This window comes from Typha angustifolia, chromosome 1 (genome assembly GCF_048772165.1).
Source record: "Typha angustifolia cultivar Huaian chromosome 1, ASM4877216v1, whole genome shotgun sequence".
Lineage (NCBI taxonomy): Eukaryota > Viridiplantae > Streptophyta > Magnoliopsida > Poales > Typhaceae > Typha > Typha angustifolia.
In genome coordinates this window covers 1,665,323-1,693,284 of record NC_133239.1, presented here as the reverse complement: position 1 = coordinate 1,693,284, position 27,962 = coordinate 1,665,323, and the positions used below count along the sequence as shown (strand labels likewise).

At 38.4% G+C, this 27,962-nt stretch overlaps 6 protein-coding genes across 8 annotated transcripts; 3 read left to right on the top strand and 3 right to left on the bottom strand.

Annotated features, from left to right (window-relative positions):
• Positions 1 to 176: 176 nt before the first annotated feature.
• LOC140764192 (probable WRKY transcription factor 43) lies at positions 177 to 1,251 on the bottom strand. The gene is made up of 2 exons (XM_073102622.1): positions 957 to 1,251; positions 177 to 645 (listed from the first exon to the last, which is right to left on the bottom strand). Exons 1-2 carry the CDS (start codon positions 1,184 to 1,186, stop codon positions 468 to 470), a joined length of 408 nt encoding a protein of 135 aa, XP_072958723.1. The 5' UTR covers positions 1,187 to 1,251; the 3' UTR covers positions 177 to 467.
• Positions 1,252 to 2,108: 857 nt separating this feature from the next.
• On the bottom strand, positions 2,109 to 3,380 carry LOC140762289 (WRKY transcription factor 22-like). 2 transcript variants are annotated; one of them, XM_073100015.1, is made up of 3 exons: positions 2,998 to 3,380; positions 2,786 to 2,899; positions 2,109 to 2,629 (listed from the first exon to the last, which is right to left on the bottom strand). In XM_073100015.1, exons 1-3 carry the CDS (start codon positions 3,270 to 3,272, stop codon positions 2,233 to 2,235), a joined length of 786 nt encoding a protein of 261 aa, XP_072956116.1. In that variant the 5' UTR covers positions 3,273 to 3,380; the 3' UTR covers positions 2,109 to 2,232. The 2 variants fall into 2 exon arrangements, with proteins under 2 accessions (XP_072956116.1, XP_072956106.1); XM_073100005.1 differs by having other exon boundaries at positions 2,786 to 2,902; positions 2,998 to 3,378.
• Positions 3,381 to 7,261: 3,881 nt separating this feature from the next.
• On the top strand, positions 7,262 to 11,452 carry LOC140766129 (NADPH-dependent diflavin oxidoreductase 1). Of its 2 annotated transcripts, XM_073105573.1 has the most exons (12): positions 7,262 to 7,444; positions 7,535 to 7,612; positions 7,684 to 7,788; positions 8,214 to 8,305; positions 8,511 to 8,695; positions 8,805 to 8,902; positions 9,006 to 9,080; positions 9,215 to 9,325; positions 9,617 to 9,751; positions 10,023 to 10,142; positions 10,303 to 10,519; positions 10,614 to 11,452. In XM_073105573.1, the coding sequence occupies exons 1-12, from the start codon at positions 7,301 to 7,303 to the stop codon at positions 11,141 to 11,143; spliced, it is 1,890 nt and encodes a 629-aa protein (XP_072961674.1). In that variant the 5' UTR covers positions 7,262 to 7,300; the 3' UTR covers positions 11,144 to 11,452. The 2 variants fall into 2 exon arrangements, with proteins under 2 accessions (XP_072961674.1, XP_072961682.1); XM_073105581.1 differs by lacking the exons at positions 7,262 to 7,444; positions 7,535 to 7,612; positions 7,684 to 7,788; ... (3 more) ...; positions 9,006 to 9,080; positions 9,215 to 9,325 and having other exon boundaries at positions 9,617 to 9,738.
• A 2,194-nt stretch (positions 11,453 to 13,646) lies between these two features.
• On the top strand, positions 13,647 to 19,064 carry LOC140766564 (kinesin-like protein KIN-13B). The gene is made up of 12 exons (XM_073105974.1): positions 13,647 to 13,948; positions 14,036 to 14,227; positions 14,999 to 15,190; positions 15,371 to 15,478; positions 15,674 to 15,751; positions 15,855 to 15,936; positions 17,028 to 17,187; positions 17,279 to 17,581; positions 17,676 to 17,894; positions 17,970 to 18,420; positions 18,489 to 18,554; positions 18,630 to 19,064. Exons 1-12 carry the CDS (start codon positions 13,775 to 13,777, stop codon positions 18,807 to 18,809), a joined length of 2,205 nt encoding a protein of 734 aa, XP_072962075.1. The 5' UTR covers positions 13,647 to 13,774; the 3' UTR covers positions 18,810 to 19,064.
• A 2,765-nt stretch (positions 19,065 to 21,829) lies between these two features.
• On the top strand, positions 21,830 to 23,115 carry LOC140764934 (heat stress transcription factor C-1b-like). The gene is made up of 2 exons (XM_073103806.1): positions 21,830 to 22,090; positions 22,257 to 23,115. Exons 1-2 carry the CDS (start codon positions 21,860 to 21,862, stop codon positions 22,956 to 22,958), a joined length of 933 nt encoding a protein of 310 aa, XP_072959907.1. The 5' UTR covers positions 21,830 to 21,859; the 3' UTR covers positions 22,959 to 23,115.
• A 1,686-nt stretch (positions 23,116 to 24,801) lies between these two features.
• LOC140764067 (uncharacterized) lies at positions 24,802 to 26,000 on the bottom strand. Its single transcript, XM_073102528.1, has one exon. It carries the CDS (start codon positions 25,806 to 25,808, stop codon positions 24,960 to 24,962), a length of 849 nt encoding a protein of 282 aa, XP_072958629.1. The 5' UTR covers positions 25,809 to 26,000; the 3' UTR covers positions 24,802 to 24,959.
• Between the last annotated feature and the right edge of the window lie 1,962 nt (positions 26,001 to 27,962).

Genomic DNA, 27,962 nt, shown 5'->3' with positions numbered 1-27,962 from the left:
TTAGACAAATGATACAACCATCCAAAAATAAGCCGCGCCCAAACTTAAACTATGCACACATCATCACTTATGTCATAAGTTAATAGGACCCAATTTAGACGTGAACCTATAAGGTTAGATGCTAACTTTATCGATGGCGGAATAATATATCCTAGCAAAAGGCTGAGATAAAATTGGCAACCATATATTGATAATTATGAACCTAAAAATAAAGAGTTCATATTCAATACATTTATTTCATAAAAATAAAATTAAAGTAAATAATCTCATAAGAGCAATTCAATAAGGTGTATGCCTCCCATCCTTGTCAATTAATTGACATGAAAAAGCTACGATACTTGTACAGTTCTTCACGTTTCTTTTGTTGCCTTTTACATGCAAACCAAGCTTATGATTGAAGGGTACTTTTCGATTCCCCTTGTTAATTAATTATTTGATTAACTACAAACAAGTAGATTGAAAATATCCTAGAATTGAGAGAGGAATTGGATTTGCTTGAGGAGAGGAGTGAGAGCTTCCATTAGCTTCTGGCATGGATGGTTATGGACTCCTTCATACGTAGTTACTACTATGCTCATGTCCTTTGATAGCCGTTGCACTTGTTTCTTCACATTGCATGTGTGATGTGTGCATCGATAGTAGCTTCTTCATCCATGTCATGATATGAAAACATAAAAACAAATTGAAGTCACTGATGAGTATAATATTGCGAAGTTAAAAAGAGAATATTTAAAGTTGCACAGGTAGAGATGGCAAAGGAACGTATAAGCCATGAGTGAGAGTTGAGTAAAGCACTGTTGTAGCTTGATAATGCCTTTAATCGTACCATTTACTTTTATTATCATAAGCATTATTGGAGTCTTCCGTTTAATTTAATATTAACGCAAACCAAGAAAAATAATATTATCTTCTGAGGTGGGCTAAAGAAAAAGTTGCAAGCTTGAGTTAATGCTTACCTAGGATAAATGCTATTCTTCACAACCTTCTGGCCGTATTTTCTCCATCGATAACCATCGTCGAGGATGTCATTTGCACTCCTCGTCTGAAATTCAAATCTCGGTCGGTTAATTTTTATAGCCTTTCCTCTTCTCTTCTCTTTACTATTACTACCATTACCGCCACTGCTACTTTCGCCATTTTCTTCTCCTCCGCTTGCCATAGAGGAGCTCGAAAATATCTTGAACATAGCTGAATCCACACTTGGATCCCCTGCATGCCCTAGAGGAGAGACATCAAAAGAGGAAAAAGGATCCATAATACTAGTTCCAGGTCAAGCTAAGGTGGAGATGAGGGCAAGCTTTATAGATTTTCTTGTAGGTTAGATGTACTAATTGGAAGATGAGAAGAGGTTGAGAAGTGGCAACTAAGTTTGGCTAAGAATAATAGTTTGGGTACTCTATAAGATACCCTAGAATAGTTTTATCGTGACTTGAATGCAATTTAGGGTACATTTGGGGTACTTAAAGTGAATGTTTCACACATGAAAGAAGCTGAAGGCATCTCAACTACCTTGTATCAGTTCAACTGCCCTGCCTGTCCCCACTCAATCACTAATTAAACATTTTTTGTACACAATTTAATTATTATTATTATTGGGGTTGGATTTATAACGATCTAAGAGTAATATATATGTTGCTATTTATTCTGACAGTGGACAGGATTTAATTAACCACCAAAATAGTCGTCATGGAGTGACGAGATCGAGCAACGTGGTTGTTGTAGTGCTTGTTCGTAAATGTAAGTGACCATAATTAATGATCAGGTGTTATAAAATTATTTAGAGGAATAAGTCAATTTAATTTAACATAACGTCTGTTTTGATAAACCTTAATTAATTCTCTAAGAGCCAATGGGCCGTCCATTAGTATATTTAAAAAGAAGTTTACTACTTTCCAATTAAGCCTGGCCCAATCCAATTGCATGAGATAAGGACAATAAAAGGTTTTGGATTTTTTTTTGTATCTATACTCCTATAAAATCCCTCTTATTTGGTAAAATTAATATAGATTAGATACTTCTTAGACCCAACTAATGTAGAGGGCTATATTTGTAACCAATATTGCTCAATATTTTTTTTTGGGGAGCAAATAAAAGAGTCTATTTATAAATAATGTAAAGAGAAGGTGTTATTTGTAATTTTCTATTAATTCTAAACTGGTATCAAAATTGTAGCATGCCTAAAAAAAAAAGGCCAACCAAACAAACTGATTAGTCTCTCTCTCTCTCTCTTCCCTACCACCGTCCACTTCCAAGCTCACTTCCCATGTCCTCCGTGAACAGAAACTCCTCGTCACCCATCATCTCCATGTCTCTCAGCATCATCATCTCGCCGTCCACGTCATCGTCTTCGTTCTCCATGAAAGTCGTCGTCGGCGACAGCCCGGGTGCCGACAAGGACGACGGAGGGCTCGACGGTGTAGCTTTCTTCTCTCCATCTCCGGCGGAGTTCGAAGAACTCGGAGCGGGGAGCTTTTGCCGCGTACTCCCGGCAAGTGAGTTCCGGTGAGTCGGAACCGGGTGGTTGTGCTCCGCCGTGTAAGTGATTACCAGCATATCCGGGTCGGTTCGGCTACGTTCCACTTGCTTCCGAGCCATGCATCCTTTAGAACTACTGCATCTATAATATCCCCTGCTTGATTCCAATAATCCCAATATCGATTAAAATCTCTAAAAGAAACTTAAAAAAGAAAACTCAGAATAAAAAAAATCTGGGTCATTTCTGCAGAAAAATATTCAAATTTTTTCTGCAAATAACCCAAAAATATATATTATAATAATTAATTACCTTGGATAAGGAGACCCTTTGATTGGTTTTTGCCCATATTTACGCCAAGCCCACATATCAGAAGAGAGTGTATCAGCTGGAACATGGGACACCACTTTCTTTTGCTGGCTCTTCCTGCTGTAATATAGTTAATTTGCTTCATATACAGATCACTAATTATCTACTATAAATAAATCAATTAGTTAATTAGTCAACTGGGGTTAATTACGTACCTTCTTTTAGAACGGGGAGTAGTTTGAGTTAGAGCACTCTGGTGAGGCTTCTCCACCTGTAATTGTTGTGCTACTTCTTGATTGGAATGGTCGAGAAAGAATGGCTTGCAGCAAAGCTCCTCCAGCTCGTACAATTCGGATACGACCTGGGGATTGAAGTAAGAGAAATCTTTTTCTTCGTACATGGATTCCTCTTTCACAGCTGGTGGAGCTGGCGACGCAGAGGAGCAACTCCTCACGACTGCGAAGAGATCCCAGTTGTTGTTGACCTCCATGAACTATTTCCTCCAGAGCAGCAGCGCTGACTTTTTTTTTCTGTTCTTCTCCTTTTCTTTTCTCCTCCTCCTCCTCTTGTTGTCTGTGTGAGTTTGTGAGATAGAAGGGATTGGTTTACGACAAACTTATATAAAGAGAGGGGTGGGATATGGGTAATGGTTGGTGGTGGTCACAAGCAACATTTGGGGGAGAGGAGGGAGGATTGGGATCGAAACGCGCCGTGATCGGCCACTTGACTTTGGGAAAAAGTCAAAGGCGTGGGAGAAATGAAATCTCGGTCCCGTCTCTCTCGATCAACTTGGAGAGATCGCACTCGTCGCCATTTGAGAGGGGAGGGAGGGTGGGCCACCACTACGCAGTTCGCCGGCCAATAGGAGGACGGTAAAGTGGCGGACGTGGCTGACTTTTCTATCCTACGGACTACGGTGCGTGGAAAGCGAGAGCGAATGGTAGGTATCTCTTCCACGTGTGAAAGAAAGGATGAGGGGAGTTGCTAATTACTCGGACATCCCTAATTAATGATCAAGAAATCTTTCTTGCATTTAACACCCTGTTATTCATAAAATCGGAGTTCCAAATCCTGCTGTTTCTCAGGGAGAAATCACTAATAAATAATTATAAAGTCTTGTAATTTGGAAACGTGGAGTTAGACTTTATTTTTCAGAAGAAAAAGCCGTATAACATATTAAATATATAATTTTAAATAATACAGAATCTTAACTGGAAAAAAAAATAGCATTCTAGTTAATATGCCCCTTTACTTGTATGTGGCTTTTGCTCGTAATCTATTTGACAAAAATTAAAGTGTTTTATATATAATAAATTTTTAATATAAATAAAATTCAATTTGAGCAATTTCGGGAAGTGAGCTTTTTTTAAAAAATTCTTTTTTCCCATTTTTATTGGAAGGACTTAATCGCAAAATTTACATAAAATAAAAGCTAAGGTGTCGTTTGCAAATTTCCCTAAAATAACGCAGGTTACTGCAGCGTTGAACGACGGTGATGAGTGGGAGTTGAACTAGGTACCGCGTTCTTGGACTCGATTGTTTGACTAATCGCGTTGTGATAAGAGCCGAAAGCACGAGGGACGATGCGACGAGCACCGGAGCTACGCCACGTACGGCAGCCTTGGCGTGTACGCGAGCGGTTGGGCCGACGTAGGCGGCCACCTTTACGGCAATTCCTGAGATGGGCCCACGTGGCCCACCGTCCAATTAAAGTGGATTAGAGTCCCATAAAGATTGTGATCTAAAGATTCCATTTATGGAATGGAATGGATGCCTCCACAGACTACTACCAAATTAGTGGTCCAAGGGTACACTTCACACCATTATAACACAATCATTACTATCGCACACAATGGTAAATTACACTTTAACCCCTCTCCTGTTTGGCTTGGTCCCATTTTAACAATACAATAAAAAGATTTAATTACTCTTTAAAAATACATTTTATTTTAATATAATATAAATAATTTGGTTTAGACTATATAAAAATTAAGTGCCTAAGTTTAAAACATAAGAAAATTTTCATAGAGCACCCTATATTTAATAAACTATATATTTTTCTTATGATGTAACAAATATATGTAGAAAATACTCTATATTAGATTTGAACTAACACTATAAGAATATTTTATTATTTTATTATTTTATTTTTAAAATGATTAAAATGCTCTTAGTATGACTTCATTGAGGGTATTTTCGTAATTATCTTAGTACAGTTAATTATACCCAAATGTTTAGTTAAGTTTAACTAACATATCTAACATCGGATATTTTCTGTATATATTCACTAAATTATATGACTTAATTTATAAATAGTAAAAATATAAAACGTAAATTATAATTTTATTATAAAAAAAACATAGTATTATATACAAATTTCTCTAAAAATATATGAGTAAACTGTAATACTTTTCAAAATATGCTTGCTGATTAAATTTGATATATAATATAAAAGTAACTATATTTGAACTGATGGAGTAGTTTATTTATTTTTTTATTGATATTAGACAAACTAATAGGCATAGGTTTATAAATGCATATATAATAAACATGGTCAAAGGCCATAACTGGTTGTTCCTAAGTGGCACACACAAACTTTCATGTACATTAAATTAACTGTAGGTTGTAGGCCTATGAATTCAATTTTGAACATGGCACTACAGTTTGTTACACAGTTTGTGAGTTGTTACTGCCCAATTGAGATAGAGATCATAATAAAGAACTAGCTTTTAACTCATCTTATTCTTAGGCAGAGAAAGAATAAAATAATAACCAAAAAAGAAATGTAGAAAAGGCACCCAACCTTTGGCTTTTCTTATTATTGACACCCCTGTGCTTTCCTTTTGTTGTCTTAAAACTATATAACTAAATTAAACTAACTATTATGCATAATAATTATAATACCTATCCCATTGGCACTTGTTGGACAGGATTATTGCCCATTCTACTTAGACAACTCTATCCTGAAGTAGTTCAAGTTTTTTTTTTTTTTGAAAAAAAAGTATCAATATATTCTTTAAAATAGAAGGGTCAAATGATTAGTAACTAAAGGTGTCATAGTATCTAGCACAATATCCAAATTGGTCCTTAAGCCGGGGATCATGCTGTTCCACTCTCAACCCTAGCTTAGGCTTTGTTCCATTATTTCCCATCAAGATGGTGATGCCAAGCATATCTTTTATCCAATCTATTCATCCATCAAAAGTGCACCACCCAGTCCACCACCAAGTTAAGGCTTCTCATAGTGGGATCCTTCAATCCTTCTAGCTTTCTGGGAAAAGGGGAGGAGGGTAAGGTTCTTCTTCCACTTTATAGGATAAATAGGAGGACTCTGAGGGGATTTGGCCCACCTCATATATCCTTAGATCCTTCCTTTTCCTCAAAAAAAAAAAAAAAGAAAAATCTCTTGAGCAAGCCTAATTTTTTTCTTTTAATATGTGATCAAATTGGAAGGCCCACAAGCACATGTACTGGCATACTGCCAGTGCCAGGAAATCCAGGGCGTATCAAAAGCCACATTTCATACAGGCTTTTTGATGAAAGCAAGAGGGGAGGAAAGGATAGGAAGAAGAGCTGTTGATAAATATATCTATCTTTTTTGTCTTCTTTCTTTTGGGTATAGTAGATGTAATTATTGGTAGCAGATGGAAAGCTCAAAAGAGAGGGGAAGAGGTCTGCCTGCAACTGAGAGCTGATGGAGAATTATGTCAACCCATCAACTATTTATAAAAGCTTAAGATGTTAGGCAATCATAGCTTTTATATGTCACATTCTAATAAATAGTAAATTTTTTGATGAAATAGTATCTTGATATGTTTTAAAAAGTTTTAGGATTCTATCTATGAGCACTGAACCCAAAAATACTTATACACTATGAGTACTGTCTCAATGGATAGGACTCTATTTATGTTGTTTGAGCTCTCTGTAAAACTATATTCTCAATTCTTGAATTACAAGGATGAAGAATAAAGGCCTGCAATTTGAATAGAACTTATAAATTAAATAGTAGTCAATGGATGATTAAAATAGTTCATGCTGTTCACGTATTTCTCAATTTAACTTTGAGTGACATCGATTTGATTAGAATGCTTCTCTTTAAAAAAGAAGAAGAATGGATAATTTAATTATTTTGCTTTCTCTTAAAAAAAAATAGAATAATTACAGGTTAGATTATATGGGGATTTATTTAATTTCACCAGACTCTTATTTGGATCAAATCCAGTAAAAATAATAATTAAAAAAAAAACTACATGCATATGATGGTGCTCTGCATGTCATGATTAATTAAACTTGGTCTTAGTTGCAAAAAATCCAGCAGCTCCAGCCAATAGAATCAAATTATTTATACTTAATAATCCCCACTATAAGTAGTGCAAACTCCAAGTCGCTACGTTTGGGTTTCTAAACGGACTCTAACCCTCGAGCCCAATAACCCAATAAGAGTAGGCTCTCGAAAGCCCAAATAGAAGTCGAGATATGAGGGCTCGCCTCCTCCCTCCGCCCATCGCCGATCACAAAATGGCGGCGAAGCTGAATCGCTTGCTCGTTCTCTACGCTTCGCAGAGTGGGAACGCCATGGACGTCGCTGAGCGGGTCGGGCGAGAGGCCGAGCGCGGCGGGTGCCCCGCCGTGGAAGTCGTTTCCATGGATCACTTCGACGCGGTGAGGCTTCAAAAGTCAAAGGCTTTACTTTTTATAAGAATTCGATCGCCATGAGGTTAAATTCGGTGTCTTTGATTTGGTTCCTGGTAGAGCGGTTTGGCGGATGAGCTTGTTGTGATCTTTGTGGTCTCGACGACGGGGCAGGGGGATCCGCCGGATTCGATGAAGGTTTGTGGTGTTTGATTGGAGTTTTAGGTGAATGATTTATTTCTAATTACTTGTTATTGTTGTTGTTGTAGCGATTTTGGAGGTTTCTTTTGCAAAGGAATCTTAGTCAAAAGTGGTTGGAAGGACTGCGGTATGCTGTGTTTGGGCTGGGTGACTCTGGATACCAGAAATATAATGTAATGATCTAAAACGACCTTGGTATGGTTTCTCGTTGCAGTTGAAATGAAATTAAAAGAGCCATATTTTGTTTTTCCTCAACTATTCTTAGATTAAGGGATATTCTTTTTTCCTTTTCTTACAGATTTTGTATGTTTATAGTGTATTTATGAAAATCGACAGAATCACATATCCCGGAATCCAATGCACACACGATTTAATTTAATTACTTATACAGCTTAACGTTTAATCTCTATCTCGAAAACATGGCGTCAGATGCTCAAGCACATAGATGCAGATAATGCCATTCAGAACATTTAGCTTCCAGTGGCCATTTATGTTATAAGCGTGGAATTTAGCCCTATAGGAAGAACAGGTTCAACATGCAGAATGTAGTATGGCATAGAGTTCAACTGTTCTTCAAGTTTGCTACGTTTACCTGCAGTTTGCTGCAAAGAAGTTGGATAGAAGGCTTTTAGATCTTGGTGCTGAACCAGTTATTGAAAAAGGTTTGGGTGATGATCAGCACCCTTCAGGGTATGTTTTCTATTTCTTCTCCTCGTTCATTATGTTCAGCAATCAGTCTCTATCTTCTTGTCGATTTTCAAAAATTTCTTTGAGGCTTTGATAGCATGAATCTAGTTTATTTGTTTTAGTTAGTTTTACTGTCAAAAGATTCTCTATTGCAATATAAATGTTGGTAAAGAGAGCCAAACTGACTATAAGATAACACTTTCCACAGATATGAAGGTACTCTGGACCCGTGGTTGTTGTCTTTATGGAGGGTGTTGAATCAAATATATCCATCAATTTTGCCAAGCATATCAGATATCTTGCATCCTGATCACAGAACTTTGGAGAGTTCAAAATTCCAGGTCATTTATCATTCTGCTAATGAGGTCCAACAGCAGGTTTCAGACATGTCAGGTGAAAGGAACGCCAATAAACTGTTGATGATTATTAGTGTTTCTTTATGGATACTAACATTTCATATGAGAACTTTCTTTCTTACAATAGTCACCTATGTAATAAATAGATCCAGAAGATTTTGCGAAGGTGATTGAAAGAGCTCATTTAATGTCTCCCGCATTACAATGTCATGACGATGAAAAACCACAGTACATGTTAACAGTGGTATGGGTTATTGCATGTCCTGCCTATAATTTCTAACCAGCTGGTGCTTAATCCAATTTTTATCACTGGTATCTGAAAAATCATTTGTAAAATATTATGATAGGTAGCAAACAAACGGTTGACCAAGGAGGGTGATGATAGAGATGTGCGCCATTTTGAACTGGAATCTTCGTCTTCTGTAAGTTCTACTGTATCAGCTCACTGAAATTTACTTCCTTTTTTCTTTTTCACTTCCAGAATGCTATATATTGTGACAATTGGGACATCTGGTCATATTTTTATAATTATTCTTTGTGTTTTTGACAAGACCAGGTCATTGATTATCAAATTGGTGATGCTCTTGAGGTTCTCCCAAGCCAGAATCCAATTAGTGTTGATGCAATTATACAACGCTGTAATCTCAATCCAGATTGTTACATCACAGTATGTGGTACCTCTTCCTTTTCAATCTAATCTTCATTGGCCATCCTTATCCTTTTATATCTACATATATGCCTTTGTTGTCTTGCATTGTCTATTTTGCAATAGTTTGGACTTCTTTTTTCTCCTTATATATTCTTCTTATTAGTTTAGATATGGTGGCTTGTTTCCTAACATTGAAGGACTTTCGATTCTCATAAGAACTAGGATAATAAATTCAAGTTATATTTCTTTCTTTTTGAGAGCCGTGAAAGTTGAAAGTATATTGAAGTTTAAGAACCTCTTCTGTCTCAGATTCAACCCAGAGATACTGAGAAAGAATCTCTTGATCCACATGTAAATGGTACGGTGCGTCCTATTAAACTAAGGAGCTTTGTCGCATTGGCAATGGATATTGCGTCGGCATCTCCTCGACGGTATTTTTTTGAGGCAAGATAATTCAAATGTGAACTTGTCCTTTTTACTTGCATAGTCTTATCTATTTTATTTTATCTGAGCATCTGAAATAATTTGGTCTTATCTATTCTTTTGAGGCAAGATAGTTTGCTGTTTTTGATAATATGGCATATAGTTAAAACCCTAAGCATAAAATTGGTCCTAGTAGTGCTTCTACATGTGTGTTATTTTGATATTCTGCTAGGCATTTTTTGGTGCACGATAGTAATCAACCATATGATCCATATCTAATTATGCCCTTCAGGTGATGAGCTTTTATGCAGCTGCTGAACATGAGAAAGAAAAGCTTGAATACTTTGCTTCTCCTGAAGGGAGGGATGATTTATATCAGTACAACCAGAAGGAACATAGAACTGTTTTAGAGGTAAATTCTTCTTCATTTCAAGAGGTTTCTTCCATGCTACCTTGTTTACAGTACCATTTGGAATAGGATTTTACCTAGCATGAAACCAACTATATTTTGTTCTCTCAGTTCATTTTCACAGCTTATCAAAGTCTAATGCCTGACTTGCTTTACCTTGAAGGTACTAGAGGATTTTCCATCTGTGCAAATGCCATTTGAATGGTTGGTACAGCTAGTCCCTCCACTAAAAAGAAGAGCATTTTCTATTTCTTCTTCCCCCTTAGCACATCCAAGTCAAGTACACCTAACTGTTAGCATTGTCTCATGGACTACTCCTTTCAAGAGGAAGCGACAAGGACTCTGTTCCACATGGCTAGCTGGACTTGATCCACATGAAGGTAGATTTATATGTTCATAAGGCGCCGGCAAATTATCTCAGAACAATATGTTCGATTGTCATATTAATAATTACAACAATTTGTCTATAAACAGGAATCCTCATCCCTTCTTGGATTCATCGAGGTTCTCTGCCACCCCCACCACCAACACTTCCTCTTATTCTCGTTGGACCAGGAACAGGTTGTGCCCCTTTCCGTGCCTTCGTTGAGGAAAGGGCTATACAGAGTATGAGTCAATCAACATCCCCGATACTCTTTTTCTTCGGTTGCAGGAACCGCGAATCTGATTTCCTGTACAAAGAGTTCTGGTTATCTCATGCACAAGATCATGGAATACTCTCAGCAGAGAAAGGCGGGGGCTTCTTTGTTGCTTTCTCTAGAGATCAGCCTAAGAAGATATACGTGCAGCATAAGATCAGGGAGGAGAGCACAAGAATTTGGAGCTTGTTGAATGCAGGAGCTGCAATATACATTGCTGGGTCTTCAACAAAAATGCCAGCGGATGTCACCAAGGCACTGGAAGAAGTTATTTCAAAAGAAAGTGGGATGTCAAAAGAATCAGCTTCAAGATGGCTCAGAGCACAGGAAAGGACTGGTAGATTTAACATCGAGACATGGTCGTGATCGTTGGATGGGTTTTCAAGTTCAAACGTGCAGATTTTTTTTTTTTCCTTTTCCTTTCAAACAAGTCAAACCATAATTCAGTATCAGGTTTTATTGGATTGTGGAGTAGCACTATTGTCGAACATCTTCTCCTGTAACTTTTCATTATTTTTTCCAATCATATAGGGGTAGTATCATTAGAGGTTTGAGTTAATTGGAACATGAATTCTCTTTTTCTTTTAAATTTTTTTTTTTGCTGGCAGAAGCCACTATTATAATCACGATCATTCGCAGCAATGGAATGAAACGGGCATTTTCCTTAGTATTGCAACTTATTTCTGTGGTTCATCTTCAATGGCCTCTCCAGCTTTCCTCCAAATAAATATACTTAATTAGTTTGTTGACATTATATATTTCTACAGTTTCCCAATCTTAAGATAGATGGATCCAGCGAATTTATTTCTGCTTCAAATTATTTGATAACTTTGATCCCACCATCACACGTATCTCAAATCTATCTGACGACAAACTATTTCGTCAGATGAACTAAACAACAGTACACTCCAGAGACACCTGCCTACCAAGTTGCAACTTTAATAATACACTAGTGTTGCAACTACGGCCCATTCCTATTTAAATCTGGGATAAGAAGTGCTAAATATTCTCATCAGTGTGATCTTTCCAAATCTTAGGCCCGGTTTGGTTGCTGGATAAGGAATCCTTGGGATAAATTGGGCAATTATTTTGTAAGACAATATTATATTATTTTAATTTTTGGTTGAGTGTTTTGTTATTTAAAAAAAAGGACTGATAAATATTAGAACAAAAATATAGGATAAGATGGTGTTTGATAGCGATGAGGAATAAAATTGATTAATATAAATAGATAAGTGTGAATATTATTTTACAACTATTATATTATCTTCGAGGGAGCACTTGAGAAGAACCGAATGGTGCCTTGGAAGCTTTGCAACCAGCTGTGAATCCTGGGGGGTGGGGCAACTGTCAGCCTGTTCAAACTTATTAGCTTTGTTGTACACCTAATAATCGAGCCAAAAAGTGATGCATTCTTCTGTAATGTACTCGTAATAATCTTAGCCGAGGTTGATCGAGCATGATTTGTAATCAGTTTGAATTAAAATTATTTTAATTTAAGTTTTAACTCGGGTTTAAAACTTGAATTAAATTAAGCTTTGTGTATACTTGAATCATGTTTAAAATAAAGTATAATTCAAAAATGTTCATGTATTTAGAAAATATAAGATAGGATGAAAATTTAGAACTAAACTAAGTTATAATTTTTAACAATAACAAAAGTATAATTTAATATTATTATTTCAAGCTTATGATTAAGTTTGTTTTGAAATTATATTTTTAAGTCTATTTTAAAGATCAAGCCCAGCTTAAATTATTTTTAAGACTACCTTGAGTTGGTTTCATTGTTTTGACAGCCATAGTTGCGGAGAGTTAACAAAGAGTCAGATTATTTTTGAAAAAGTGACTTGAGAGATATTTCCCAACCACAAAAGACTTTATTTTTTTTAACAAATTGATGAATGTTTTGGCCCAAATTATGGAAGCAGTTAATCTGCTATTTTACGAAAAGAAAACTATTATTGCTATATTTTTTATAATTATTGTCTGAATATAATTTGACTTAAAATCTATTATAATATTTATTTTGAATCTAAATCATAATATCTTATCATAAATAGTGTATAAAAAAGTATAGACAAATTGACCATTTATATTTTTATAATAATTGGTGAGATAATCTAATTTTTTTTATCCCATTAATATGAGATAAAGATATTTAGAATAAAAATTTATTATATTTTTAATTTATAAAACACTCATGCTTGATATAAATTTTTTTAAAAAAAATAAAGAGAGTTTATTTTGAAATAACCTACTTTTATCCCACTCAATCAAACAACCCCTAAATTTCTGTATATATATATATATATATATATATATATATATTCTAGAAATGTTACTATTTTTTTCATGCCAAATTATTATACATAATATACAGATATAACCAAGATATTAAAGATACCAAGACGTAACTAAAAAAAAAGAAACACCAAGAAGATTAACAATTATTCTCTTTTTTTAAAAAAAAAAAAAAGAAAAGGTGTAGAAAATATAAATTACTGCAATAACCATGGGTCACGGCCCAAAATTTTGGGCTTTCGTTTCACATTTGAGTTTAAAGCGACGTCAACGTTGGTCCACCAGAACGACCGCCGACCGGGATCATATATCTTCGTACGTACGTAAACTAGCAACCCCTCACCTACCAATGCGCGCTATCTTGACACGTGTCCGTTGAGGCTTGTTAGTTCCTTCCTGCTCTTCCTCTTGCTGTCTCCACGTTTCGTAAATAATGTGGTCCCCACGTATTGAACCTCCTACTTTGTGCCGCGTGTTTGGTAATACTGAGATCTATAGATCTGTGACCGCAGGAGATCCGGCGCTTGGTCATCACATACCATTTCAAAACACTTAGGAGGTAGAGAGGAGTCCAAGAAAGCGCACGTTATTTTGTAATCAGCCCTCTCGATCCTCTCGATATTTTTCAAATATCCTCACCTCTGTCAAAGAAGCGAGAGAGAGAGAGAGAGAGAGAGAGAAAGGAAGAAGACAACCATGAGCGGCGCGGCGACGGCGGTGGGAGGAGGAAGGCAGACGCAGAGATCCGGTGGTCCCCACCATCACCACCACCGGCAGTACTCGTCGGATCAGCTCCTCCTCGACTCCAGCGCGGGCGGAGGCGGGAGCAAGTGGCTCCACCACTCCTACTCGGCGTCTAGTCTTCCCCAGGTACGCGGATCTCGAGATCTATTGGAGGTTGACGGGGTTTCGTGGTGGCTGAGATCTTTCGATCGGTTGGGGTTTTTTGTTTTGTAGGGCGAGTACTCGAGAATGGCGAAGGGAGTGGCAAGAGGTATGAGCGGGGAGTTCTTCTTGTCGGTGGAGCCGTCGACGCCGAACTCTGGATCGAGATCTTTTAGCCAGAGGGAGGAATCCATTTTGCCGAGTCAGCTTAGTCCTGGATTGCTGGATCTCCATTCATTTGATACGGAGCTGCTTCCGGAAGTTGTAAGCATCAGTAATCTATGTGATTTGATTGTTTGTTCGTGTTTCCTTTGTGATTTCAGTGTTTAAGTGTGTCTTGCATAACTACATTGGGAACCACTTGTTCTCGTGAATCTTTTGAAAAACTTGGAAAGTTATGTGTATGTAGAGAGTTTTGGGTGGTGATTTCGAGTACAACATAAACCAAATTTATTGTTAACGTAGCGGATCTTCGTGTGCATTTATGTGAAAATGCAGTGAAAACATTCCATCATCTTGTAGCTTATTATGAGAAGGGTCAAATTCTTGTATAATCAGCTGTGGGTGAAGCAAGCGTCAATTTCTATGTCGGTGAAATGTCTGATTCTATTGCAAACTTGTCTATGTATCAATTTAGGATTGTGAGATGATTTTGGGGGAGAACCGATGGTCTAGAATGTGCAGTTTAGCAAGCAATGGCTGTATGTATATCGTTCATGGTTACTTGAAAAGGCCTTGGATTCTATAAAAGGTTGATAAGAATATAAGAGTTATAAACTGATGGCTGTTATGGGAGGAGTTCAGTTCCAATAAGAATACTCTTTTACAGGTTGAAGCTCTAACTAGGAATGAGTAAAGGGTTTTGTCTCAGGGTAATTGCTCTGCAATAAAATCATTGTTGCAGCTTAATTCATCATTCCCTATTTATGCCTATTGTCTTCAGCATTATCTGAGTAGTAGATTTTCAATCCTTGTCTTAATTGAACAAGCCGAACTAATCATGTTTTTACTAATTATTGATACTGATCTCTGCAGATTCCTGTTCCTGGGCTATATGATGGTATGCAACAGTTTGGTTTTTCTCACAATAGAAGCTTCGATGATTCAGATCCAAGCTTTACCACTAGCAAGCAAATGGGCAAGCCTACTATTGCATCAGAGAATAACTACAAAAACTTCTCAGCAGAAAAAGAGAAACCAGGTTCTGTTGCCAAGATCAAAGTAGTGGTATGTTCTGTTGCCCTAGAGCATTATGTTAGATCATGGTGACTGCCATGTTTAGCCTATTGCACGTTTGTTGCATCAGGCTTCTTTTTACATTGTCATATCTAAAGTTAAACCCTTCAAGCATGACCTGCATAGAGTCAAAATAAGGGCAGCACTGATGATCTGAATATGTGGATGCAGGTGCGAAAGAGGCCACTTAACAAGAAAGAAATAGCAAAGAAGGAAGAAGACATCATTACAATTGAACCAAATTCCAACTCTCTTACAGTTCATGAGACTAAACTTAAGGTGAGCTTGTAAGCCATGTTATGTGCCCTAGTTTCTTTGATTGAATATCTGTGAATTCTCATTTGTGGCGAAGTTCTTGAAGGTAATCTTTTCTATATGGAGGTGACATATTTTCCGATTTAGCCAATGGGATGTTGAATTGAGGATCTGTTCTTCAAATTGTGCCTATTAGTGTCTGAGACTGTCTTTCTGCAGGTTGATCTAACAGAGTATGTTGAGAAACATGAATTTGTATTTGATGCTGTCTTGGATGAAGATGTTTCAAATGATGAAGTAAGTAAAACTTCAAAATGCAAAAATCTACTCTCAATTTTGAATGTGTAATATAATATACTCTGATCAATTGATCATCCTCAACTTGATGTTACTTTTCTAGGTTTACCAGCAGACAGTGGAGCCTGTTGTCCCAGCAATATTTCAGCGTACAAAGGCAACTTGTTTTGCATATGGACAAACAGGCAAGCCTTTGTTAACTCAGACAACATTTTGGTTGACAAGACTTTCTTTTGCATGGACGCAATCTGTTGCAATCTTCTCTCTGCATCTCTATGTCATCCCTAGAAACATTCCCTGTCAAGTCACATCCAAAAGGCTTAGCAATCATGACATATTGTTTACTTTTCTTTGTTTTTATAGAACCCTCTTAATTTAGGATTCTAGAGGGAGAATTGATGTGTGATCTTTAGTTGGGAAGCTTCTGATTTACTATCCCTATGTTTCTAATATGTAGTTTATTTGGAAAACAGAAATTTGTCTATTTTACAATAGATGAATGGTTTTCCTTGGATCTTTGATAAAATACCACTTAATGGGTTCGTGATCAGTATTAAAGATCCTGCTCATTAATGCTAGTGGTTACACACCATTCCTGCATGGACCTGGGCGTGGTCTTCGTCGCTAAAATAGGGCTTCTCCCAGTTGCTTTAACCTTAAGTGTCCATTCGGAAAGAAGAAATCTTTTTTTCTTCATAGTTGTTTGGATCCAAAGCTCTTAACAGCCATTATCAATGTGTTATATGTGACTTGACTTAGGTTTGTTATTTTCCTTCACTAAAATTCTAATGATATATATACGAAATGCTAATTCTCTGGTAGGTGGCTTCATACTGATACATTTACTCCACCATTCTTACGGTGGGTTTGCTTGCTGCCTAACCAAAAAAGGAAATGTCCATCTCTCAATTAATTGGGTTTGGTTACATGATGCCCTCTCTGTTCAGTTACATTCTGAGGTAATTTCCTTTGTCTCATTGTCACCGTTGCTAAGGATAATGTATTGGTTGTCGTTTCCCCCTGGGCATCTCCTTATGAACTGAATCACTAAAGTATGACCTTCGGTTTGAACTCTTTGAGATAATAGTTGGTTAGAATTTTGATCAGTTGCATTTGTTAATCCTGGTGGTTTTCATTAGATACATGCTACTTATGGGTTTGGTTTAAATAGTAAGTCTATTTATCATATGCTTTTGGCTATTGCTATTATCCCTTACAGTAACTTTGCTCAATCATCATGGATAAAGAATCATGTGTGACCAGCTTTTTCATTCAGGTAGTGGAAAAACATACACCATGCAACCACTTCCCCTTAAAGCTTCTCAAGATATTTTGAGATTGATGCACCACACATACCGGAATCAAGGATTTCAGTTATTTGTCAGTTTCTTCGAGATATATGGTGGAAAACTTTTTGATCTGCTAAATGAGAGGAGGTCTCTATGCTTATTTCATTTGCTTAATTGGCAAAGATTGAGAAATTTGCTTCTCTGCTCTTTTGTTGACTCCAAAGTTGACCTTATCCAGAAAGCTTTGCATGAGGGAGGACGGCAAGCAGAAAGTCTGCATTGTTGGTTTGCAAGAGCATAAAGTATCCAGTGTGGAAACCATCAGGGAGTTGATTGAGAAAGGGAACGCTACCAGAAGTACAGGCACAACTGGTGCAAATGAAGAATCTTCTCGATCTCATGCCATTCTTCAGCTTGCTATCAAAAGACCAGTAGATGGCAATGAGTCGAAGCCTGCACGAATAGTTGGCAAGCTATCTTTCATAGACCTTGCTGGCAGTGAACGTGGTGCTGATACCACTGATAACGATAAACAGACAAGGTAATGCTCTATATTTTGTTTCTTAGCTATTTTAATTGCTAACTTGTTAGTAGCTTTTCCATACTGATATATTTAGTTCTAAATTGTAATGCAGAATAGAAGGTGCCGAGATCAATAAAAGTTTGCTTGCCCTAAAGGAATGCATCCGAGCACTCGACAATGACCAGGTTCATATTCCTTTCAGAGGCAGTAAACTAACGGAAGTTCTCAGGGATTCATTCATTGGAGATTCACGCACTGTTATGATTTCATGCATTTCTCCAAGTTCTGGCTCATGTGAGCATACTCTGAATACATTGAGATATGCTGATAGGTGATGATCTAACTTTACCATTTTACACAGAAATTACATTGTCTTGTTTATAGAGGGAAAACATTGTTTATGTAGGGTGAAAAGCCTTTCAAAGGGGAGCAACCCCAAGAAAGATTTTCCTTCGGCACCATTACGAGAATTGTCTACTTCACCATTATCTTCGAGTTTAGCAGCTGTCTCCACTCCAGAAGGGAACAATGATGTTGTCAGTGAGAAGTACAATTCTGGGTGGTCTAAACAACATGTAAAAGAACAGTCACCACCTATTTATGTAGATTCTAACCCCAGTGGGAGGGGGGAGGTGCCCCTAGCTTCCTTAAACAGTGAATATATTAAGGAACAAAGAAGCAGGAATTCATCAACTGCTGCGTTGTCTGAAGTATCTGAGGCAGCATATGGGAAACCGTTGTGGCGCAAAGGAAAAGCAGAAGCATACTCGATGGAGGAGAACGTGAGGAGAGATAATGCACAGCAGAAATGGAATGATCCACCTGAAGTAGGTGACCATCTGAGTGATCTATTAAAGGTAAGAACTAAGAGTTGATCCTCTGATTCTACGTTGGGAATGTGACAGTTTTTAATTGTCATTTTCAGGAAGAAGAAGACCTGGTGATTGCTCATCGTAAGCAAGTGGAAGATACTTTGGATATCATTAAGGAGGTAAGTGTTTCAGCATATTTGAAGTCTTTTGATGTTAAAAGAATGCCTTATAATTTGGTCATTTCATATTGTCAGGAGATGACCCTCTTGGTTGAAGCAGATCAACCTGGCAACCAGTTAGATGAGTACATTTCCAGATTGAATGCTATACTTTCCCATAAAGCTGCTGGAATTGTGAACCTCCAGGCTCGTCTGGCTCAGTTTAAGAGGCGTTTAAATGAACATAACGTTCTCCTTTCTTCTCCTTGCCCTTGATTATTAAGCTTGAGTCTTTCATCATTGCAGGCTATTATTAGTGTCTTTCAAGATCCCATACTAAATTAGTTCCCGGTGAATCGGCCTGGCAATGTGACAGTATGGCACGGCTCCTGTCATCATGAAATCATGCATTATAACTCATGATAGCTGGAATAGAATTGTGGCTTGTTAGCCACTGTTTTTCACCCCTTCTTTTTAGCATTTTTCTTTTGTTACTTGTTTATTGATATTAAAAAGGTCGTGTTGTTTTCTTGTATTAGTTAAAAAGGTTGGGATCACAAACAGTATATTGGCATCCACTTCAATTTAAGTGGATGTTAAAACACTGCCATCCATTTTAATTAAGTGGATGGTAAAATATCGTTCTCTTAATTTTAATGGAAAAGTATATATATATATATATAATATAATATAAAACAGTGATATATATATATATATATTGATTTATTATTTAATACTACAGATGTTGCATTTGAAAACAAATAAAAATCCCTAGAGTCCGAGCAGTAAACTACACGTTACCCGTCTCATTTCATGCCGATGTAATTAAAGCACCACTAGTCAAATCTCGTGCGTAATTTTTCTCACAAGAAAGATGTTTTGTGACAAGCAAAACCCGTTAGAAAATGACCATTTCATCTCTTAAAAGTTAAAAGTATAATTTTTGGCAATGAACCACTGAAGCGAGTGAGTCGTACGGTTAGGTATTACGATGACCACTTTTGTGGCAGTTTAGACGGGGAAAGGTACCGACCTAAATCTTAATCAGAAGATGGTGGAAGCAAAATAACGTAATGAAATGAAATACTAGTATATGCTTATCTCGTTTGATGCTATTAAGAGCCACAAAAAATAAGCATACGATTATATGAGGAGCTGAGGACCGCCGAAAAAAAACATCCGGTATTAAAACATGAGATTTTTATATATTATATATTTATAGACCAAATATAGGCTAAATAAATAGATAAATATTTTTTGATGCATGTAAATAAATAAAAAAAACTGAGCTAATCCTCATAATAAACAAGCCACAATAAAACTAAACCATAAACATATAACATTCTCATATAAACAAATATTTATTAAATATTCTTTTGAATGCTCATCAATTTATAAGAAGCAAGCAACTGCAACTTCAACCACAACCTTATATCATTCAGCTAATAATGGTCGGCTTACTAAAAGATAAGAACAGCCTCCCATCTATTCTCTTCCCTTTGAAATAGAAAGCGTTTCTCGTGATCGAGACTTCCATTGTTACCTGGCAAGTAGGGCAGGTCGCAAGTGTTGCACTATTTTACCAAATAGTCGGTTTCCTGTAATAGTTCGGGAAAGTCTATGCCTCTTGATCATCTCACAAGCTACTCGTTTGGTGAACAGGGCGACGTCGCAGCATCTTGGACATACATGCATGCCTGAGATGCAGATAGAAATCATTAATATGTTAGCGTGTCATCCGGCTAATTTTTTCAACTTTCTAAGCTCGCTCAACTGAGCCAGGGATTAATATCAGAGAACTGATATTTACGAAGCAAACATAAATAAAATTACTGTTATATACTCATATTCTTCCCAATTAAATCATATAAGAAAAGTCTTGTCATTTCAGAAAATATAGTCGTTTGCTTAATATTGTTACTGACAAAAAAAATATATTATATTATAATATATTAAAATATTTTAGAAATAATCTAAATCATTTATATATTTATTATCTTCTCGATACTATCTTTCTTATGATTGGTAGAAAATGAACGAGGCAAAAAAGAAAAAGAAGAAGAAAAATATGAGGAAAGGTGATGACAGTAACAACCACGGAAAGAAGTGATTGAGAGGAAGATAAAAAAAAAGATGATGGCAGTTAGAGAGGAGAGATACAGAGGTGATAACTTTTTAGTAATTTAGTTAATGTTAGTTAAAATAATATTAGAATGTTAAGTAAAAAATTATTGAGAAAAAAAAGAGAGTTAAGCAAGATGTGAATTATAAAATAGTTAAAATAGTGGATGTGATTTATAAAATTCTTGTATTATTAACATATATTTTCTTCGTTTTATATTGATATCCAAAGCGCTCAATTTACCTATATATCCTTTTTCTTTGCCGACTGTCCTGTAGTTGTCTACTCTACTGTGAGACTTTGTGGGATCTCCGTACCAATGCGTGTGACGTATCCTACGTGGCACATCCTAAGCATGACGTCACCAAGAAAGCGACGCCAGCTAAGACGAACCTGCTAGTTTACGAGCCTGTAGTGTAAATTTTTCCCTTGGAAGCCTGCTCACTGTTCTCCACCTGTCCTTGCGCATTCGAAAAGTCGACAAGTGTCAGTCTAAGTTGGGTTCGTTGCAAAGGTTTTGTCGATTTAGCTTTACTGTCGCATTAGACCCCTGGGATTCTCTACATCCCAAGTTGCAGGAAATAACCGTACTGGAGGAGGAAGCGGTCTCTCGCGAATCCGACCTGCAGCTAAGTAGTAGGTTAGTTGACAAATAATACGATTGAATTAGATCTTCAATAAAGTGGGTAGGTAACTCTTGGGGAGTTATCCAACCCAACTTTAGTTAAGATCTAATGTATGATTCAACAGTACAATGATTTGAAGGGCATAATTTGATAGCTCCAATAATTTGGAGCGATAAATTGTAATATTTACTCTAAATCAATTGTTCCCTGATGTAGATGACTTAAATACTAAATAATTTAATATATTAATTAAAATTTTTATATCTAAATAAAAGGTAGAGAGTTTTTTATGTAATCTATATCTAGTCTTCGAGCTCTTGAATAATAAATTAAACTCACACAATCCACAATTAACCTTCTTAGATGCTGTCTCCTGTAACCCATCAATCTGTAATACTGCTCGTTACACCTCCACCACCCGAAGAGGCAATGTCGCTTCTCTCGTGCTGTTCGTGGTTACATCTATAAACATATAAAATAGATAAAATAAATAAATATATATACCCCAGAGGAAGGGAGCAACTTGTACTTTGAGAGATTGACGAGGCCCAAAGTGCAGATCAACTGTAAGGAGGGAAATGGAAGGGAAGAGTAGGTTTGTGAATATGGAGTACGAAGCACAGGTGGCGCCTTTCGTCGCGAAGACGTACGAGATGGTGAACGACCGGAGGACAGATGAGTGGATCCGGTGGGGGAAGGAGAACAACAGCTTCTTGGTGCTGGATCCTGTCGAGTTCTCGCAATTGCTTCTACCTTGCTATTTTAAGCACAAAAACTTCTCCAGCTTCGTTCGGCAACTAAATACCTATGTTAGTCCTCTCTCTCTCTCTCTCTCTCTCTCTCTCTCTCTCTCTTATCTATCTTGCAATGCTTAAGCTGATAAGATAACGGTGATTTCAACCTTATATTTTTAGTATGAGATAGATGGGTTTGGCGAGATTCGAACTCAAGGCTTCATTCTTTTCATTGATTTAGGGTTTTCGTAAAGTGGACCCGGATAGATGGGAATTTGCTCATGAGTCTTTTCTCCGAGGCGAGACTCGTTTACTTGCTCTAATTAGTCGCCGGAGAAACAACAACAACAACAACGGCAGCAGCAGCAGCTATCATTCCAATAGCAGCGACAACAATTACTTGTCCGTTGTAAAGGATATAGTAGGAGAAGAAGAGATGGAGGAAGAAGTGCTAATCCAAGAACTCAGGAGATTAAGGCAAGAGCAAAAGGCACTGGAAGAAGAGCTCCAAGGGATGGATAGAAGGCTCCAAGCCACAGAGATGAGACCCCGGAAGATGATGTCCTTCCTCGCCAAGGTCGTCGAAGACCCCGACTTGCTCTCTCGTCTAATGGTTTCCAAGAAACAAGAGTTTATATCGAAGAAAAAGCGGCGCATTGTAATCTCTCCTCCTGTTCCTCCTCCTCCTCCTCCTCCCCCTCCTCCAGTCACTGTGCAAGGACTAGTCTACTCCCCATTAGAAACTTTGAATGCTTCCTGTGAAGTTGACGCTGGTGGTAAAATCCATGCAGCTCAACAGTTGAGCGTTATTGAAGTGGACCCTAATACCTCACAGAGTCAGATCAAACTCATGTCCGAGTTTGAACTCAACTATGAACCGAACTCGATGGCGGCAAAAGAAGTGCCTTTCCCTTTCTCCATCTTAGGTCATTTTTTCTTCTAGCTTCTTAGACTTGCAAGGGTTTACTTCCACTGTACCGTTGTTATATAAATAGTTTACTTCCTGTACCTCCAAACTCTCTGGAAGGAAGATCGATATTATTGACCATTCCACTAGATTTGCTTGCTTGATCGTATCTTTGCTTCATCTGTAAGTTTAAAATAATGCATGTCATTTGTGATGAAAGTGGCTATGCCAGGAAATCATTTCCCCCGCTTCTTTTGTTATATGAATCATCGTGGGGGATCTCTCTTTTCTTCTTTTTGTTTAGTGGGTACTTTCCGTCGCTATCAACTGAAAGTTAGACGTAGATATTTGGACGAAAAATAGTAGCAATAATAGAGTTATATTTATTATATTTGCTCCTGACATTAATTATGGACTAAAACTCCATTGGTGTAGACGGAAAAAGAAAGCAACATAAGATATGAGGAATGGGTCCCATTGATCTCATGTACATGTGAAGAGAGATTGGGAGAGAAAGGAGAGAGATGATGGTGATATAAGGCGAGTATCTTCATCAAATGGTTAACCACGCTAGCCCAAGGCTGAGAGGTGCATTAATGGAGATAGGGAGGAGCTAGCACAGGAAGTTTCTAGGTGAGCAAAAGGCAGAGGAAGTGGACCAGGTGCGGCGGCTAGAATTGAATACGTGGCGGACGACTGTAGGTCGGCCTTCAAGTAGTTTTTTCAGAGATAAGTTGTGATGATTTATTGGTACTTCTTACAACTCGCGCTTGTGGCAGAATCTTATTGGCTGGCCTTCGACCGTGCTCAAGTTTCTGTAAATACCATCCGGAGTTACGTATACTAACTCTTGTCTTAGTTTGCATACAATCTGATGCGTTATCGAAGTTCTCGCAACGGTATTATGAGCTTGGGTGGGTTCGGGAGCTGAGTATTATTTGGCCTTTTGCCACCTGGATGATGATGGATGGTGTAAATTTCCACAGACACTTTTTACCTCAGAGTAGCCTAATCTCCGGACGAAATTAACCCGAGCTTAGTTAAGCACGGGTCCGGTATGGGCGTACGGCCCAACCCAGAGCCCTAAACATTCCTCTTCTTAAAAGGCCCAGTATCGAGTGCAATAAACTTCGACGTGATAATTAAAGTCTATAGACCTCTGTTGCACAGGTACACCTGCGTCCCAAACCACGAATGGAGGACAACTATAGGACATGGTATTGGGGATTCCCTTTACGTTTTACTGCTCACTAGTACATCAGTGTACTAGTTCTGCAGTCTGAGAAGGCCAACTCAGGCCTTGGGTTGGGCGTCGCAGAGATCAAGTCATGCACCAGGAATTGTTAAGTGGCGATCTCCACAACAAACCCAGCATCTTTGTGGCTTTTAAGGGCAGAATCTATAGTTGGCTTCCCATGTATGGACAAAGGATGGTGGGGTGTTATGCTTGTCGTTTTTGTTGGTTTTAAGCAGAGAAGAGAACAAGCGAAGGTACATTTAATCTACTGGAAGGTTAGGCCAGTGGGCTGCTTGACGACAACTACGACTAATACTAGATGCCCAATTGCTTCAGTAACAGCATCTTTTAGATTTAGAGGAATACATCTTTGGGAGCATAATCGTAAGATTACAAAGGGCATAACTTAAAATCATCAGGTGCTAACCTAGATAAGCGAATTAACCCAGACGCACTAATAATATCGATCACACCTATCCAATGTTTCCATTCGCACCCCCCCAAAAAAAAGAGAACATATAAGACTCATAAAATTTGAGTGGACCCGATCGAAGATCCTCTCCCCCCCCCCCCCCCCCCCCCCCCCCCCCCCGGTGCTCTATCTTTCTCAACTCGAAATGTAGCATCTTATATTCAAAATTACTTATAAAAACAATACTCATAAGCTCCAAAACCGAGAGGAAAGAAGATAAAACCAGAGAACAATGCTTGTAAAAGACTAAGAAGCTGAATAAAATTACAATGGAAATGGCAATGGCAATGCCAACATAACTACACTGTCACTCCTTGCTACTACTATGTCATTGCTCGCCAAAGATAGCTTCCCATATATCCGTAAACGCTGCGAGGATAACAGCGTGGTGATGAGGTGAGTTCAACTCGAGATAGGATTGGAGTAGTCTCTCCATATCCTTAATGCTACTCATCCTCTGCTCCACTATCATCTCCACCATCGAGCTCTTGAAATCCTTGTACGGGTCACTCGATTTCTTCACCACCGCGAAGCCGCTCTCAGCCGATCTGACTGGCTTCTCTGGCTTCTTCTCGGTCGATGAGATGGAGACCAGAGGCGAGTAGTCTCTGTTACTCTTCGAACTGCTTCTTCGCGCTGGCTTCTTAGTATGGCTGTTCTTCTTCTTGCTCGGATGCGGATTCCGGTAGTAGTGAAACTCGGAGGAGTCGGAAGAGAAGCTCATGTAGGAGAACAGAGTTCTCGTCTCTTCCTCTCTCTCGTCTCGCTCGTCGCTGCTGCTGAAGAGGCCGAGCTCGGTGTCGCTCTCCGCGGAGGAGGAGGTGCTAAATCCATAAGCATTGGACACCAGCTTCGTCACCTCCTTCTCCTTTACCTTGCACATTGCTTTGATCTTCGCGTCTTGCACGGCTCTCTTCTCGCTCTTCTTGCTCTTCTTGACGTCGTCGAAGGAACGGCGGCCACCGCCGCCGCCGCCGCAATCGATGGAGATTTGAACCACCGGAGCGGTGCGGACGTGGCGACGAGGTGGAGTATCGCAATGCTGGATAGTGCTGCTATTATTCTTGGATAAGCTTACCAAGGCGGCGGCAGCGGTGCTGGTGGTGGTGGTGGTAGTGCAAGAAGAACGGAGAAGCATTTGGGTGAAGCGTTGCTTTAGCTTCTTGCTTTTATCCATGGGGATCGGATTGGCGGATCTCACGTCTTCTTCTTCTTCTTCTTCTTCTTCTTCTTCTTCTTCTTCTTCTTCTTCTACCACTCTATTTTATCGGATGCACGAATAAAAGGGCAGATTAACGGAATGACAACATAGGTAGTGATGGAATAGCGGGAATAAATATGGGATTGGTTGGGTCTCGTGAGTCGAGGCAAGTTTGGCACGGGCGAGCGTAGCCACAGACGCCACGTCGGCGGATGGCAGGAGGGGCGACATTTAGAAGTGCAAGTGGGTTGTGGCATGTCGGATCTGGTCATGATTTGCTTGACCCGAGTCTGACTCGGATCATATTTCCATCGCTGGAAATTTTACAATTAACCACCTGCATTGAAGACTTATTGCCAGAACTTCCTCCTCATTAGATATTTCCATCGAGAATATCAAGGCAAATTTGCACGTAGATCCGAGTTCTCCGTTTCCAGTTGTTACATTGCATTATATATTTTAGGACAAAAATGCCCTTCACGAGGATTGAGACCCTGTATGTTTTTTTTTTCTTTTTCTGTGTGCTCATTTTAACGAAGCAAAAGTGTATGATTAATTGAAACCACAGGGTTCAAACCGTAAAATGAGATCATAATTATCAATAACACTGTTTTGGTTCCTTACGTTTGTTCTTATATGCCAGCCAATTCCGATGCAAAGCATTTGGCATTGGCAAACCCATCGATCCAAACTTCCAAGCTGAGTAGCGTAGCGTTTGTTAGCTTACTCCTCCCCCCTCAAAGTCCATGAACCTACGCAATATTAATAAGGAGAGTACCAAGAATTCAATGGCGATCCCTCTCGTGACACACGAAGCACGTTGTTATCCTATTGTCCTCCTCAGTGACTTCAAGCAGCTAAGTACCAAAACCCAACTCCTGGGCGTCTACGGCGTCTAGAATGACGAGCTCTTCTCTAGGAAGGCTGGGCGGGGAGGGGGGAATGCATCCAAAGCTAACGGCCGAAGAAGAGAGTACGTTTAGAAGGATAGGAACAAATACGTTTGACTGTGTGGTTAACGTAGTGATGGCGTAGGGAATGCCACCAATTCAATGCTTCCAAAGCTTTGCAAACACTCACCCAGAGTGCGCACTCATGCTGTTCGAGGGAATGCCAAGCAGAAAGGGACAGGTATGCCCCATCACTTTCCCAACATTCACGGGACTCATGCGAGAAGTTTAATAGTTAATTGGAGGTGCAATTAGTTGAAGTTATTACACGGGTATAGCTTCAATTAATAATTTTTATACTCCTCTAATGTAGTGCCGAATCTTAGACGGGTGGGAGAGAGAGGATTTGTCTATGCAGGAGAGAAGAGGCTACGCTTGTTGGCTTGTAACTTGTCTTCTTGTGTCACAGGCATTTTTAGAACAGTGATGCCCATCCGAATGATATCTCTCTGTTCTTTTGCATGTGGAGAAACAAGCTGGCCACAGGTAAATTTAGCCTACTACTTTTCACACTTAGTTTCCTAATTAATCATAAGACGGCATGCAAAATCAAAAAAAAGTTGGTAGTGAGACTTACAAAGAGAAGATGCGAACCTTTGAAATTTAGGGTCTTGTTAACAAGTTTAATTTAATTATACATCACCGAATCTGTATATAGTAGTAACTAAGACTCGAGTAGAGAATGACATTAGAGGATAATTACATAAAAAAATCCTTACTTCATAAGATTAGGAAATTTTCCATGGCAATAATTATTATGTGGTTTCGTCGAACTGCGTTCCCTCACTTTGTCTTTTTCACTGAAGCAAGTACCGAATCCGACATCCATCAGCCATCGAACACTATAATCGACCGCTCTCCAGTCTAGAGAACTTCATGCAAGAACAACGGACCCAGGCTTCTTTTGTCCACATTTTGAGCTTAATTATTTCTATATGCAAGTGGATGCATAATGCACTCCAGAGATGATTATACCAAGTTAGGTAATTCTGGCATTGCACTACTACCTTTTATTACCAATCTCAAAGTTACCACTCGACGAGTTACGACAAGTGTTCTGGAACATTTATGTCGAAATTATTTGGGCTTTATATCGGTGAAATACTGGCCTCATATCGTCCGATGAAATTTTTTATAAGTACGAAAACACAGTAAGTAGCTTCAATCGATATCAAAAGTG